The following is a 14,215-nucleotide window of genomic DNA, read 5'->3' as shown; positions in this document are numbered from 1 at the left end:
AGGCTCTCATTCCTACTCATTCACAGTGTCAGGTATTCTCCCGACCCCAGGTGCTTGTTTGTGTGGCTGCTTGGTTTTGGAGACAGGATCGCTGGATACACATTAGGCTGACGTCCAACTTGGAGTCCCTCATACTATCCTCTCCCTGTGTTGGTAGTGCAGCTGTGTGCAACCTCACAGGTTCATAAGTAGAAAAAATAATGGAAATGGTACCAGTATTTATCAACTAGTGAGTGGATTAGAAATATGTTAGAAATGTTTAGGGACAAAAATTAGCCAATTACCATAATTTGTGACAAGGGTGGAGATGGAGATAATTATGTAGAAGCTGGGTACAGAAAGATAGCTATCTATGACCTCTCTCATTGGCTGACTGTCAAATCCATCTCCTAGCAGCTGAGTAGAACGGTGTCTCCTGGCAGCTGTGTGGAGTGGTGAAGAAGGGGGAATCCATGGATATTGAGATGTGCTTAGGAGCATTCCTGGTGTGCTGGTGCATTAAGGCAATAATGTACTGCACATATTTTCTCCATAAAGAAGAGGTATAGCTTCCTTGACTCAAGTACTGTATAAGGTATACTAATGGAAACATCATTAAAATGTATTTCAAAAACTTTTAACTACCAATTAAAATAAATTCAATTATATAAAAGTTAATTTTCAGTTGTCAATTTTTACAAAAAGCAAATGGCCCTATTTTATGTTTGTCAGCATTACTACACATGTATATTTTACAAATCAAAGACTGAATGTAACAAAGTATTGTTTTAGGAACATTCTCAGGCTTTCTTGGGGAAATAGTCTCAACAAAACGTACACTTAAATGTCAAGTCTGAACACTGCTTTACATAACCTACAAAGCAGCGGGGAACCCAAAATTAGCATAGTTTCTCCAAGGATAAACTCCACAAATGTGCTTCCTGGAAACACACTGAGGCATAGTCACAAGTCGGGCACAGGAACGCTATGGCACGGGCTTCTTTTCACCAAGAGCACAACACACAGAAACAGCCAATGCCTTCTACCTTAAACCAATAAAAATATGTTGTAAGTAAGTTAGGTAAGGAATGATCCTTTTATTGATTTTTGTTGTTTGTTTTATTAGAATAGCATGGAAGCTTGAGTTTTTACTTTCTGTCTTTTCAAGGTAGTATATTTATGATGGTACATTTCCTTCAGATTAGGACTGGTGGCACTAGCTCTCTTAGATGAAGAGTAATGTCATGACAATTTTAAATTAAGATTCAGTTTGTTAAAATATTTTGTCCTAGATGTACTATTAGATGAAGTTCTCTCTTCCACCTCACACTTATCTTCTATGTACAGCTGACATCCCTAGCGTCCAATCAGAGGCGAGTTCTCATTGCTGTTGTCCAGGGAGTGAAGTGCGTGATTCCTTTGTATTGATGAAAGGTGAGTACAGACATCCAGCCCACTTCAGTGAAAATTGACCCATAATTTTGTTTTATCCTGAAGAAAAATACAGTGATAAAGTTTAAAGATGGCAAACATAGAGCTAACCTCATCGGATGCGACAATACCTAGCAAACATTCTACTCAGTCTGGAAGTCAGTGGCCAGTGCCTCTGCTTTCCAGAGCCCGTGAATTCTAGTCATCATTGTTCCCACGAGGGAGAGCAACCAAAACTGTGAATTTTGACACTTCAACAAAGATCAAGGATATGTCAGGAAGAAACTTTGGAACCCTCTCTTCCGGCTGTACTGCTCATGAAGGTTTCTGTGTAATGAAAATAGATACATCTTTATTTAATAGTTTAATGCATATGCTTACTCATCATGCAGAGGCTACATACCACTTTCCAAACAAAAGCAGCAGTGTGGGGAAATATTACAAAGTATTAATGCCATTTCAATGGGTACTTTTCAGAAAGCACTGACCTGCAATGTTTCCAGGGGGTGACCGTGGCAAACTGAGCCAGATCACTGCTCCGATAACGCATTTCTTATTTCTTATTCCTAATCATGGCGCAAAGGAATTTGATATGAAAACTATCTACCAAAGCATCTGTTGTAGGATACTTACTCTCACAGTTGCATTCGGGATTAATTTTTAGAAATTCACAATGCCTCTGGGCCATGAGGTATATATCAAAACTATATGAATACAGCTTGGATTATGCTTCTTTTACATGTAACAGATTTTTAATAGACTCAGTAGGTTCTATTTAAATATATTTGTATACACACACATAACAAATAAAATCAAATATATTCAGAGAGATTCGGTTTGAAAGTGGGGTAATGGGAGAAATTTGAGGTAGAATAACCGGTGGTACCCAGAGAAAGGAAGGGGAGGCGGGAACTAAGAGACAATGTTTGGAGCTAAGACAAAAGGATGGACCATCTAGAGACTGCCCCACCTGGGGGTCCATCCCATAATCAGCCACCAAACGCAGATACTATTGCATACGCCAGCAAGATTTTGCTGAAAGGACCCTGATATAGCTGTCTAGTGTGAGGCTTTGCCAGTGCCTGGCAAATACAGAAGTGGATGTTCACAGTCATCTATAGGATGGAACACAGGGCCCCCAATGTAGCAGCTAGAGAAAGCACCCAAGGAGCTGAAGGGGTCTGCACCCCTATAGGTGGAACAACAATATGAACTAACCAGTACCCCCCAGAGCTCATGTCTCTAGCTGCATGTGTAGCAGAAGATGGCCTAGTCAGCCATCATTGGGAAGAGAGGCCCCTTGGTCTAGCAAACATTATATGCCCCAGTATAGGGGAATGCCAGGGCCAAGAAGTGGGAGTAGGTGGGTAGGGGAGTGGGGGTGGGGAGGGTATAGGGGACTTTTGGAATAGCATTTGAAATGTAAATGAAGAAAAATCTAATAAATAAGTTTTTTAAAATTTACAAAGGAATTTTAAAAATAAAAATTTTATACTAGGTAACTGGGTGAACAAAAGAACTGTGTCATAAAACCTGATATACTGTAGCTTAAAAACATAAAGACATTAATTTCAAAGGTGTCTTTGAAGGAGATAGGGTTTAAATGATTATAAAAGACAAACAAGGGGTAGAAATGTAAACAATATATTTTTTAAGCAGACACACGTGTTCCTTTTCACAGTAAAAGAAGCTTACTAAAGAGGGTGAGTCTTTCTGGGGATCACGTCGGGGGATGAGTGAAAGCTGAAGGATGGAGGGAAGCAGGGAAGGAGGTGTAACCTGGGCGTTCTCACAGAAGCAGACACATAGAAGGAAAGGATGGGGTGGTGATGGCTCTGTAGCTCAGAACTTGATTTAAGGGGAAGAAGCATTGTGTGTGTGTTTAGTAGAGAGCATGTTTGGCGATCACCATCTAGACAGTAGATGGGAGCACAATGGAAAGAAGTGGAGGAGAAGGACGGCACACTGAGGCCTTGTATGTCATGAAGAAGAGAGCGCAGTCTCCGTGAATAGACAACGGATCTTTAGGGGCAAAGGTCAAATGTCAATCCTAAAACTCTTAACTCTAATATGAGGGAAACAGGAATGGCAGTAATATGACCTTCCTACATGATGGGGACATAGCTCAGGGGTCAGAGAGCTCATCCTGCATGTGTGGAATGTGGTGTTCAATTCCAATCACCGAATGGACTGAGCCTAGTGGTGTTTGTCTGCAATCCCAGAACTACAGAAGTGAAGGCAGGAGGATCTGACATTTAAGATCAGCCTTGGCCATGTAACAAGTCTGGGGCAAGCCTGGGAAAAGATCTCGTCTCTAGTCATCCACAATAAAACAAAGCCAGTCAAAAGTAATACATACACATATGCATGCACACACACACACACACACACACACACACACACACACCCAGGATCTTCTTCACCATGCTTGTGCCCCTCCCACAACCTGCCCTGCCCCCTACTCCAGGACTATGGCCATAGATAAACCCAGACCTAAACCTTAAAGCTCAGTAAGAATTAGCCATTGATAGCAGCTAAAAGAAAACTGGCAACAGTTAGGTTTTAACCTCATTCCAACCCTTCCTTATCCCTTTCTTCCTTGGTAAACTCTCCCAACTTCTGAAGACAGAGTTTGGGCACATTCAAGAGCTTGGATGGCATATGCTAGCTTCCCGTCAGAGCCTGTTCCATGTAAAATTTATATATTAATGAGGTGGATGTGCTTGTTTATTTTTAGACAAAGAATTAAATCTTGGCTGAATATTAGATTCTGCAGGGCTTGGAAAGGTTTCCAGAGTTGATTGATATTTTGATTTCATAGTCACCAATCCTAAGGGTGCTGCTTCACACAAAAACACTAGATAACACCAGACATCTCCCTACTTATGGTCATTTCAGTCTGTGTTAGAAACTGTTTTAATTCTAAGTAAATTTAATTAACAATGTGTTTTTGAAACTCAAGTGGGTAACTCACATAGCATTTTTCTTATCAAATAATCTAATGGCAGTCACTCCAAAAATACTGATTTGATATGTGCTAAGGATTGGAAGATTGAGGACAGAAAATAGTAAATGTATTTATGTTCTGTATTCTAAAAGGACTGGAAACTTTCCTGGCACACTGACAATCATACGACATGATAGGCTGGACTCTGAACAAAGGAACCTCAAGCAGCATTCCTCGGCACCCCTCACGCAGTCAGTGGCTTGTACAGTACAAAACTTATGTTGTGCTCAGAACTGAGGCTGCAGCGAAGCCTGCCAAAGGAAAAGGCAGGAGGCACCTGAGACACCACAGACACACTGTGCGCTTAATTCTGCATTACTTTGTGTCATTACATACCATTCTATTCAGGATCTTTTCACTACTGGCTAATATCTCATGCCTCCTGTCTGTGTTCAGAAAAGGGGCATGGTCCACAGTTTGAGAATTTGGAACCTACATAGCCTCAAGATAGTCTCTTGAGATAGTCTCCCCTGTTGAATGAAGATAAAGGAGTCTGGTCACCAAACCAACAAGCCACAAACTACTTGCTACATTGAATCTTCCAGGCTCAAGGTCTCCTACATGTGTAATGACTCCATGATGAGGGTATCACTGCCATGTGTTCAGATATTACTCATACATGACTAGAAAGACCTAGCAAACATTCCCTCCATAATCCATGGGTTCTGAAATCAACCCCCTTTCTGCTTCTAACCATGCTTTTGAATAGGACATGGCCAGATATGAGAGAGTTACTGAAGCGCAGTGAAAACAGGTCACATATGCAAGCCCAAGCATCAACCGTAATCATTTTATTCAAAGTGAGGGTCCCCTTTGTGTTTCAAACTCACAGGTCCATAGTGAGCAACTCCTCAGAGCACACAGCAAACCTAGAAGTGTTTGCTCATCTTATTGGCCCTGGGAAAGGACTCGTATTTTATCAATCAGAAGTGTGGTCCCTCACACATCAGGGTACATACCACATTTACTCTGACAGTTCTAAGACCATGGCTACTGGTGCTACTTAGAGCCACCTGTACTTGCCACAATGGACCTAAGGACACTGTCTCTATATCCCATGCTGGAGATACTGAATCAGCTGCTTCTTCACTTTAACATTAGGGCTAGACTCTCCAGCCTGAAGAAACAGAGGTATAAAGTATGTGCCCTCGGTATAGTCATTCAACCCCCTGAATAGACCGCTTCATTTTACACATCACAGACACTGTTGGTCAAAGATAGTAACTCACACAGAGATGAAGCTTTCAACCATCCGTCTAAATTCCATTCTAGATTCCATCTAAGTGAAATGCTCACTTACTACTAACACTATTCTGAGCATGGAAAAAAGAACAGCACACCACATGTGCAACATGTCCTCGGGAGCTTCCACACAGCAAACGTTCTCTAGACACGGATCTCAATGGGAACAAAATCTGCAAATATATTTAAAGATAAAATCATTATCTTAATTTAGTGAGATGTAACAATGCAGAGAATAAGACAAAACAGATAATTCACTATATGCATGCGAAACACAAACCATTAAACAAGCAATCAGAAATGGCAGAACTAAGCCTGGGGTGGGGGTGGCAGACCTACAACAGAGAACTTCTAGCAAATGCCAGAACAAACAGAGTTGATTATACTTAGACAAGTCTTCTGAATTAGCTGTGCTAGATGAAAAGGAAAATGTACAAGAGAGATACAGGATACTGCTATGTAAACATTTGCATTGTGGGACTTTGAGAAGGAGAAGTCAGGATGAAATCAGTGGGCACCAAATGAAATAAGAACTGAACCCTCAGATATCTTCAGTAGGATGTGCATGTCCTAAAACTCCAATGATTTACCATCATGTTTGTAGTATGGTACTTCTGAGAATGGGGACTCCTCTCTGTCTCCACAGGCCATGGAACAAATGTTAGTTACTATAATAGTAAAAAGAAAACTACATGTCACCAAGAAAATATCCAGATAGCAAGTGAGCATTTATAAGCACGGTGAGCCATGTGCGTCACTCAGGTGAGCCCTGTGCGTCACTCAGGGATAATAAAGTAGGGCAGGTGCAGTTTTACATTATTTGCAGATCACCCTTCTGGTTTCAGAACTAGAGAAAATGAAGACAAAGTGATGAGTATTCCACTTTTCTTTTTTTATTTATTTTTATTAGATGTTTTCTTTATTTACATCGCAAATTTTATCCCCTTTCCTCATTTCCCCTCCTAAACCCCACAACCCATCCCCTCTTCCCCTGATCACTAATCCACCCACCTCCAACTTCTCTACACTGGGGCATCGAGCCTTCACAAGAACAAGGGCCTCTCCTCTCATTGGTGTCCCACAAAGCCATCCTCTGCTACCTATGGGGCTGGAGCCATGGGTATTCCACTTTTCATGGTTGGTGGATTGAGGCTATGCTTCGAATCCTGAGATGGATCACATGACCAGGATGCTCAGCAAGAGAGAAAAACAGCTCTCAGATCTAAGGGTTCTGCTTGTGTGTGTGTTTTGTTTTTCTCCATGAGGGCTCAGCAGGAAGCTTCTTGCCATCATGTGACCACTCAGCAGTGACTAACAGACTTAACAGACCCTGGATCATCTTAAAGAAGTTGGAGTGGGGTGGGGGAGGGTATGGGGGACTTTTGGGATAGCATTGGAAATGTAAATGAAGAAAATACCTAATAAATAAATAAGTAAATAAATAAATAAATAGAAGTTGATGCTTTGAGGCAAGAAGGGTGCCCATGAAAAATAGGAGTGAGAATGTTGCCCCCACCTCTGCTGAATCTGACCACTCTCACCCAATGGATATACTTTTCTTTTCTATCATATTACCTCTGAAATGCCTACTTTAAAAAAAAAAAATCAAGAGACCATGTCTGCAAATCATGGTGTGATTCTCTAAGAATGGAGTTTACTTACCTTACTGTTATTTTACAAGGTCAACCCCTCAGTGGGGAACTGCTGTGTTAACTAGTACATCTTGTGAACAAATTTTCTCAGTAACCTCTGAGAAAAAACAAAATTGGCTGTGCCAAAGAGTATTTTAAAATAGTCTTACATGTTCCCCCCAAATTCCCTAATATTATTATTCAAATCTCCCCCCAATTAAATCAGAATGGTAAGAGTCTCCTTCAACCTAGATCTAACTGCATCATTGTAAACCTGCTTTGTGTTGCCCCATGAGCAACCACAGCCACATCCTCAGCAGTGGGTGCAGGTAGGTCAGGGGAAGTATGGGGAGAGCTCTTCCCACCCTCACCCCTGCATCAGACCCAGACCCTTAGGCTTTCCTCTGACTTCTGAGTTCCAGGTCTGTGTGTCACACACTGTCTTCGCACAAACCCTAGATGCTTACTTTACATTTCCTTCCAGAATGTAATATACATGCCCTCTTCTGTCCTGTTCCACTCTTTGGGGTACCAAAAACAGGAACAATTTTAAATCATTCTGGTCAGAAATTTTTCAACCTAAAGAGGACCAAATTTAGACACCTGCTGCTTCATTGAGTTACTAAATCCTGAATTGCACTCTGCTTAACCCACCCGGCTTTTTTTTTATGGCATTTACAAAGTGAATTCCCTGGAACCTGCATTTGACAGCCTCACTCCTCTTCTCAGTTCCTAACCTATGTTCTCATTTCTTATTGCTTAGATCCTGGCTTCTCAGTTTCACTCTGAAACAACTTTCATCACTGAATTTGTAATAAGCCAAGTTCCAAGGCATAACAAACTAACTGGATAGGAAAGTGATACAATAAAGTATAAAATCTTATGTCAAATCGCCATTTTAGCCACAAAGAGATTGAAGGACAATTCTAAATAGAACAAATAATTCCATATAACTGAAACTAACAAAAGTAATTACCAGTATTTTAAGAAACTGAGATGAGCTTGTATGATGGACTGTGAACAGAGACTATAAACAATGGCAAAGCATGAGACAATGTACACATTTATTTACTAGGAAAGAATGGGCCTTATGAGTAATGGCTAGCAAAATTATTAAAATATGAAAGAATTTAAAGCATTCTTTATATTTTAGCAAAAAGTCATTAACAGACAGAATTCAGAGAAGTGACACTGATTTTTCAGGAGAAACACGGTTAGGGTAGAGAACATTTGTCTTTTAAAGAAAATCATTTTATTCCAGGTAGCGGAATGTGCTTTGAGGACTGGAATGATGGCTACATGCTCTATGTAGCATGTGAACATGGAGATCACAGCAATGACACACTCTTCCCGTTATGATCAAGCAGCTCAGGCTATTCTCAAGAAGTCTATGTGTGCAGTTGATCACAAGCGCACGGTGTTGGAGCTCACCGCAAGGTTAGCACTGTGCATTTTAATACACTGGTGAGCCTTTACCACTCTCATAACCTCACATCCAACCAAAGAAAACCATAAGAGTAACAGATGCAGAAGTCATTCGTCAGGGCACCTGGTCCAAAGCCAGGCCTAAAGCACCCACTCTGTGACCACCGTCAAGACAGCCATGCAGTGCCTGGCACATTAGGGGCTCAGCCAAAACCAAGTTAGGTTCTTTCTCTTCACTGTTTCTTTTCTCAAAACAATTTCTGGATTATCAAAAGAGTTTGGATAAATGTTACACTGTACATAAAATTAAAATTACTAATCGTTAATAACTTATATATAAAATGTCTTTACATTTCACAGCTAGGATGTTTTATGAGACTCTTACTACTCACTGTAATTAAACAAGAGGACACATAGGTTGGCACTGCAACTATTACAGAGTGAGCACGGTGCTAAAGCACCATAGAGTGCTATTCTCTGATATCCACAGATTCTAAAGCAGGATCTTAGTGACATAATGAGAATTATTTAGTGAGACTGAAGATATTGTATTAATATTACATAAATTACAACCCTTCTGTTGTAAATGGTATGTCAAAATAACTAATTATACTTACTTGTTTCCAGTGTGCAACCTTCCCTTTTATGTTGCATTCAGGCTTGATAAAGAAGAAATCCTCCAAGTATTTGTCTTCATCACTTCTGCCTATGCAGATCAATTTTGTTTCAAGCACCCTAATCATTTTGCCGTGGTAATGCTTTTTATGTTTAAAATAGGGGCTAAATATAAGGAATAAGAAAACAACTATTAATTGTTTTGTTTTTCATATTGAAAAGGTGAAAACTACTTATAAATTAACTGTATCACAGTGAGAGTCCAGTGTACCATTTGGTTTAGCTGATTGTCATTCAAGAACTGAGAATACGCCATCAACATTCAGATATCCATTCCATGGTGAACAAACTGAGGAATAAATGAATGACAGCCTAAAAATAGCCCCTCCTGACACCCCACTCTGGGCTGTTGATGCCAGTGGAGGGACTGCCAGGTTTGGGTTAGCACCGGGCAGCCAGTGGTGGGTTAGCACTGGGTAGCCAGTGGTGGGAGGCTATGTCTGCTTATATTATGTTAATTTGTGTTGGCAAAATTGTTTTCAGGAGAATCTGCATATTTGGATGTAAGACACTGAGGGACCCTGTCCCTGTTTGGTTCTGATTGGTAAATACAGTCGCCAGTAAATACAGTGGCTGGACAGGGTAGACAGAGGTGGGACTTTTAGGATTCCCTGGAGAGAGACAAAGAAAGAAGGAGGAGATTGGCCATGCCAGGACAAAGAGAGAAAAGACACCATGCCGGAGGAGGTATGGGACAGAAAGCATAGATACCGTGTAGGAGCCAGAGCATCGCAGCCCAAGAGGGCTGTCCAACTGGGTCCAGGGCAGCAAAGATGGAATATAGAATGTAGTAAGTAATAACTTGGGAATATCTGGGGAAGGTGAATTAGCCATGTGAAGGTTAGGAAGTGGCATAGCCATTGGGCTGTTTTAGGCATATCAAAGCATAAAGGTCTTTCTCTAAGGAACCCAAAACAATGGGACAGGTAGCAAGGAATGTGCCACCATGAGGATCATTTAAATATTAATCCAGTGCTACTACAGGTGGTGACTCCTCCCTCCATGCACTTCAGCATGGTAGTTGCTGGGCCTCAGAGTTTCTGTTACACTTTGTAAATACAGAGGAAGTTTAGAACAGTGATATCTACAGAACACAGGCCACAAAAGAACACTGACATTTCTGATGGCCACACTAATTGGCAAGCAAAGGGACAAATCATGTTTATCTTTTACTCCTATACTGTGTTTAATGAAATATTGTCTCACAGTTGCAATCTGCAAACTAACATCCTATCAATGGAAAGATACTGAATATTTTTTCCTCAAAACACAGAAGGCATGGAAGAGTTGCCCTGTCTCTCCTAGCTAGTCAACATTGTGCTGGAGTTCTCATTTGGTCCATTTTAAAATTAAAAGGAATTCACGGGGCAATTTGGCCTTTGATTACAAAGGAAAGTGTTCAGTATTAGCGAAAGAAATGCCAGCAGCACCAGCAAAGGGAAGGAGCACATTGATGATGCTGTGTCTCTCAGGACAGCAGCATGTGACTGCACGAAAAGGCTGCTGCTGTATGAATGGGGGAGTGAAAGGAATTAGACAAAATGCAGCAGGCACCATGTAGTTAATAGCCTTAGGAAACAGATAGACATAAACCAAGCCAATCTCATACAAATGAGTTGCTAGACACCAACAACACCCATCCCATGTGACAAAAAATAAAATAAAATAAAATAAAATCATTTGTTAAGATGATAAATCAACTGGGAAATTTATCCTTAGTAATGCCAGAAACAAAACAGTCCAAATAATGCAGCATTCCTACGTCATAAATGTGCTCCATTTAATACTCCACTCTTGATGTTTTAGTCTACCAATTTTTTAGGTATAAGAAGACCCACAAAGTCAACTAAACTGGGACCATGTGGTCTCACTGAGGAGAACCCAACAACCAGTGAGCATGCAGGAGCTGGAACTAAACCCCCTACACAGTTGTTGCAAGTGTGCAGCTTGAACTTCATGTGGGTCCGTTGGATCCCCTTCCTAGACTGCCTGGTTGGGCCTCAAAGGGAAAGAATGTGCCTAACCAGGACTAGATGCCCCAGGGTAGAGTGGTACCAAAGTGGGGGTGGGGAGCCATAGGGATGTAAAGGGGATAAAAATAAATATAAAAAACAAATCAGATTAAACAAACAAAAAGATACAATAACACGTTTAATAGCTCAGGTTAGCAGTTGACCTCTCTAGAGGGACAGTTCTGCTTTCCAAAGCTGCTCCATCTTCCACATCTCTCCAGCCCATGGTGAAAGGAGTATATGAAACCAAGCAGAACACAGTAAGCACTTGAGCATGCTAAGCAGCTGCATTCTTTCCTGGGGCTCCATCTTCAAATGAAGCTAAATGAACATGTTTATCCAGGAGAGAAACGTGTGATGTAATCTCTCATGATCAGCCAGTTGTCACACGTTTAAAAAAAAAAAAAAAGCATGGATATTTATCAAACAGGTATGGTTTTGTATGAGCCCCAATATATTTTGTGAGAAGAGAAATATTTGCATCTCATGAAGCCTATGTTACCTAAATAAAGACAAACAAATAAGTATATTAATAAGCCTGAGGAAATCATAGTGAGAGACTGAGAACAGAATTCTGTCCAGAGAAATAAGTCAGGGCAAGACACCAGGCAGATACTTCCTGAGACAATGCCACCCTTGGCCTGTTGAATCACCAAAGGCAAGCCACTAAGTTTGAAAATCATTCTACAGCTCTGAGCAGAGGCCATGATGGTTAGTCAACTTCTGGAACAAAGATATACTGGTCAGAGAGAAACCCTGTAACTAGTGAAAATTAAAAGGCAATGAGCTCCAAGAATTCTCAAGGTGCACAAGTCAAAAGAAGAGGGCATTTACTTAAGAAAATCCAAGTCTGTAATGTAAGGACAAGTACTAGTAAAGCCACCACCTGTACTGTTCCCAAAGCAGTTCCATGGGAGACAAGTCCAACTGAGTGGCAAAGACCTCCAACACTGGCTGCCTCTTCTACCAGGATCCACATCAGGGCTTCACACCAAGAAAGAAAGGCTATATTGGCTAAATCCATCTCAGGAGCATGAGATGCAGAACAAGAAAACACTGACTGCCACTCCTCGGAGACACATAGGCTGGTGCTGCCATGCCAGCTGAGGTGGCAGGCAGCGCTCAGGGACCTGCTTTGTGAGAAAGATGTCCTTTCACCTCATGCCCCTTCTTGAGGCAAAGGTTCAAAGGTTTCCCATAAAGTGCTTCATGGTTCAGGGGAACTATACACTAGCTAAGGCAGTCTAAACAGCAACAACAACAAAAGACATTCAGTAAATAAATCCTGTATGTGGCGTAGCACCTTAACATGTTACAGAGTACACTTTAAAATGTCCTGACAAGTAAGAAAAGGACATTCTGAAAAGGAGCAGGCAACACAGCCAACTCAGCAAAGAGCCAAGTAACAATAGCATTTCTAGGGGAGTTGGTATCTGTAGTTATAAGGAGAGTGCTTTTTAAATAGTTTAGTAAGGCGAAATGTGAAAAAAAAATTCCATTATCAAAAAAGTAAAGTAACAACATGTTACTAGAGTGGATCAAGGATGTATCTGCACTGAGATAAGTGTTATGATAAAGGCTCCCCAAAAAACTAGGGAAGAAGGAACATGCTTCAACATAATGGCTACTGTGTGCCAAGCCAGCAACCAGTGCCACACCACATGAGGTGAAAGTCAAACATCTCCAATAAGATGCTTACATATTTTTAATGTATAGTACTATTGCATTTAGGATAAATCTTTAATGAGAATGATCTTAAATCAAAGTGACTTATACTTCCTATTAATTGTAATATTGCCACTTCAATCTGCCATGTCATTTACAAATTACTGATATGTCACTTAGGGTGTTCACTACACTGGGTATTAATGAGAAAAGACTTGGTTTCATAGTCAGTTACTATTTATTCACTCATTATTCCCAATGAAGCCTTTTTCTTTTTTTTCATCTAAGCAATGGGGCCTTAAACTTAATGGATCAATAATATTCTATCTATGTCTTCCTGACCTGGGTCTAAATTCCTCAGAGTAATACCAACAGCTGTTCACTTGGTAGGACACATACTTTTAATTTCTAAGGTACTGTATTTAATGCAGAAGAAATCTTTGCAGTTATACTTAGCATAAGGCCTCTTATACTTTTAAACATTACAGTTGAGGAAAGGTAAATTGATTAATTTTCTGCCAAAATACAAATTGCTGGTATTCTGTCTGGACTACCCACAATTACCTAGCAACAGCCAGGTATGCTTCTCCTCAGTTAACTTGAAAACAGCCAGGTAAGCCTGGCTCACTATAAAAGGGGCTGCTTGCCCCCTCCTCTCTCTTACTCTCTTACTCTTGCCTCTCTCTTGCCTCTTGCTCCCTTGCTCTCCCTCTCGCGCCATTCCTTTCTTCCCTCTCCTTTCTGCCTTTCTCTGCCTCTACTACCCTCTTAACTTCCCCCATGTCCTAAATAAACTATATTCTATACTTCATGGCTTAAAGCAATTCTCAGGTTCATCTCAGAGGACAGCAACACACAACAGAAAGCAGCAAAACAATGATACCCCATAGGTGTGGCAGTGGTGTCATGTCCGTGTCAGGGGTGATCTCTTATCTCCATTTTATCATTTATATCAAGGTTGAGCAATTACATTTTCTACAAATCAAGGGAACAAACGCATGTGTACACAGACATGTTAATCTAATCAGATCGCTGACACTATAACCAGTGCTTGAGATAATAAACTTTCAGTTTACTAAGCAGATGCTGCAATATAGATAGAGGCACAATAGGATGCTAAGGAATGATATAAGATGAAGAGGATAATG

The 14,215-nt window shown here is 40.7% G+C and overlaps 1 protein-coding gene across 4 annotated transcripts in view; it reads right to left on the bottom strand.

Annotated features, from left to right (window-relative positions):
- Positions 1 to 14,215, bottom strand: part of Lrriq3 (leucine-rich repeats and IQ motif containing 3) — a 100,884-nt gene that overhangs the window by 55,447 nt on the left and 31,222 nt on the right. For 3 of the 4 annotated variants that reach the window (XM_006502189.3, XM_006502190.4, NM_028938.2), the window contains exon 5: positions 9,333 to 9,495. In XM_006502189.3, the coding sequence (XP_006502252.1) occupies positions 9,333 to 9,495 (163 nt within the window). Of the gene's footprint in view, positions 1 to 2,891; positions 5,833 to 9,332; positions 9,496 to 14,215 lie in introns of those variants that run through there. The other variant, XM_017319774.2, reaches the window with a different exon arrangement.

This window comes from Mus musculus, chromosome 3, assembly GCF_000001635.26.
Source record: "Mus musculus strain C57BL/6J chromosome 3, GRCm38.p6 C57BL/6J".
In the NCBI taxonomy this organism is placed as follows: Eukaryota; Metazoa; Chordata; class Mammalia; order Rodentia; family Muridae; genus Mus; species Mus musculus.
This window is presented reverse-complemented; position numbering and strand designations above follow the sequence as displayed.